At 62.4% G+C, this 2,405-nt stretch overlaps 1 protein-coding gene across 1 annotated transcript; it reads right to left on the bottom strand.

Moving 5' to 3' along the window:
* Positions 1-223: 223 nt before the first annotated feature.
* Positions 224-2,405, bottom strand: LRRC26 (leucine rich repeat containing 26; the record flags this gene model as incomplete). Its single annotated transcript, XM_082008906.1, has 2 exons — positions 224-911; positions 1,862-2,405. The coding sequence occupies 2 exons, from the start codon at positions 2,403-2,405 to the stop codon at positions 631-633; spliced, it is 825 nt and encodes a 274-aa protein (XP_081865032.1). The 3' UTR covers positions 224-630.

Raw genomic sequence — 2,405 nt, 5'->3', positions numbered from 1 at the left:
ACGGGGAGCTCTGGGCCACACCAAAAGCAAACCGATGCCTTTCAGGACAAGACAGACAAGCAGATTGCATTTGGATGCATGAAAAGGCAAGCCAAGGGGTCTTGAGGGCATGGAAAGGCACGCTGAGGCTGCTGGGGTCGCCGAATGGCAGATGGGGAGTGCTGGGGGCACCAAAAGGTCCAAGAAGGGCTGTGGGGCAAACTGAAAGGCACCCAGAGGAATGTAGTGTGTCCTGAGATGCACACAGGGGCTCCCAGCACGCACCAAAAGGCACACGGAGGCGTACGGTGCATCCTGAAATGCACACCGAGGCCCATGGGTAGCAGAAGGGGCAGGACAGGGTGAGTTGGGGGAGAAGGATCACCTGGCCCTCCCCAGAAGGGGATGAGCAGGTCTGAGAGTGGCCTGGGGGAGCCCCCCAAAACATGGAAAGCCCGGCGGGGGGCTGAGCTGGAGGCTGCTCCCCCCATAGTGGGGCAGAGGGAGTTTGGCATCATCTCAGGGGACACTGGGGGGAGGAAGAAAAGTGATTTCCAGGAACAGAGCATCCTCTCACTGGTCCACAGGGAAATGTTTGTAACAGCAGGGTGCAGACACCTGGGAAGGGCACGGACCACAGCCCGCCTGGGGCTAAAGCCTGGTCGCCCTGCTGCAGCGGCGCCTGCAGGTGTGGGGTCTCCTCCAGAAGTGGGGTTCCCTGCGCAGGTTGTGGTAAATGACTGTGATGGAGCCCATGAAGGTACAGAAGAAGATGCTGGCCATGAAGGAGAACGGTCCGATGATCAAGAAGGCGATGTAGTGCTGGGCGGACAGTGAGGTCTCCTGGCATTGCCTGAAGGACTCATTCCCAAAGGCCATGATCGGAAACTTGTTCAGCTGCTCTGGGACTCTGCACAGGAGCAAACTCTTCTCTGGAAGAGAAAAGCAGTGCTGATGGGCACATTGGGCAGCTGGGACAAGGCAGGTATCAAGGACAGAGGGGATGGCAGGTTTGTATGGGACAGATGGGACCAGGGCAGGAGGACAGGGTCCAGGCTGACCAAGATAGCCCAGGTCAGGGTATAAAGAAGGGGAGCGGTAAGGGTTCAAGGCTCACCTACATCCTACACCCCGGGGAATGGGACAGGATGGGGAGGTGGGCGCAGTGCTGGGGAGGGCAGTGGAAAATGGGTTTGGGGCAGGATAGGATGGGGCAGGATGGTAGATGGGGCAGGCAAGGTGATGGGCCTGGTTCCCAGGGGACGGATGTGGGGAGCAGTGAGCAGCCAGCCTGGAGATGCCACAGAAGGTCCCAGCCAGCACAAGCGACAGACGCATACCCAAGCTGGAAGCAAGCAGGAGCCGGTGGCAGCAGAGGGACAGACCTCGCTGGCAGAGCTGACTCTCACCGAGGTTAACGGGGGAAGAAATGTAGGATCAGACCCATGCTCATGAAGGCATTGGGGAAGGGGCTGAAGGCACCAAGTCCTGTCCTGGTCAGAGGTGATGCCCACCCTGCCACACAGGCTCTTCTTGCCACCTCAGGTGCCCATTGCCCAGCACACCTTGCCCTCAGCGTGGCAGGACTGGTGCCACTGCTGGGGACAGCGCTGGGTGCCTGTCGCTGGGACATTGCCCAGCACTCCTCTCCATGCCATCCCCAGCTGATGACCAAGGACCAAGGGTGGGCACCAGGTACCAGACCCAGGGCTGCATCCACCCAGGCAGACACAGGAGCTGCCATGGCCTGAGGATGGGTCCTGGGGAACCCCCACGGGCACCAACCACGCAAGCCCACTGCCTCAGCCCTCAGCCTGACAGGGGTGACCAGCCAGCATGGAGAGGCTGGGGGGCTTGGGGACACCGTCCTCCGGGCACTCACCTTGCACTTTCTCCCTGTTGTGGCTGAGCCAGCGCCAGAGGGGCAGGATGCTGCAGCTGCACACCCAGGGGTTGTCCTGCAGGAAGAGGGCTCGGAGCTGGGGCAGGGCACGCAGCACCTCAGGCTCCAGCTCCCCCAGCCTGTTGCTGCCCAGGTTGAGCATGGCCAGGCTGCTGAGGGGCAGGAAGGTTTCGGGGGCCAGCACAGTTAAGTAGTTGTAGCTGAGGTCCAGCTCCTGCAGTGCGCCGAGCCCCACCAGCGCCTGGCTGTGGATCAGCCCCAGGCGGTTGTGGGGCAGGCTGAGCAGCAGCAGCCGCGGCAGCGGAGGGAAGGAGCGTGGCCCCAGCACCGTGATGAAGTTGTGGCCAAGCCAGAGGGTGCTGGTGTTGGTCGAGAGGCTCTGCGGCACCTCACGGAGCGCATGCTTGCTGCAGTCCGCCTCCCCCGAGGAGCAGCGGCAGGCGCTGGGGCAGGCTGGCGAGGGCAGCGGGCGCAGGAGAAGCAGGCAGGCCAGCACGGTGCTGGGGCCCCTCCAGCAGCCCAT

Source organism: Phaethon aethereus (genome assembly GCF_964289735.1).
Source record: "Phaethon aethereus genome assembly, chromosome: 20".
Classification (NCBI taxonomy): Eukaryota; Metazoa; Chordata; class Aves; order Phaethontiformes; family Phaethontidae; genus Phaethon; species Phaethon aethereus.
This window is presented reverse-complemented; position numbering and strand designations above follow the sequence as displayed.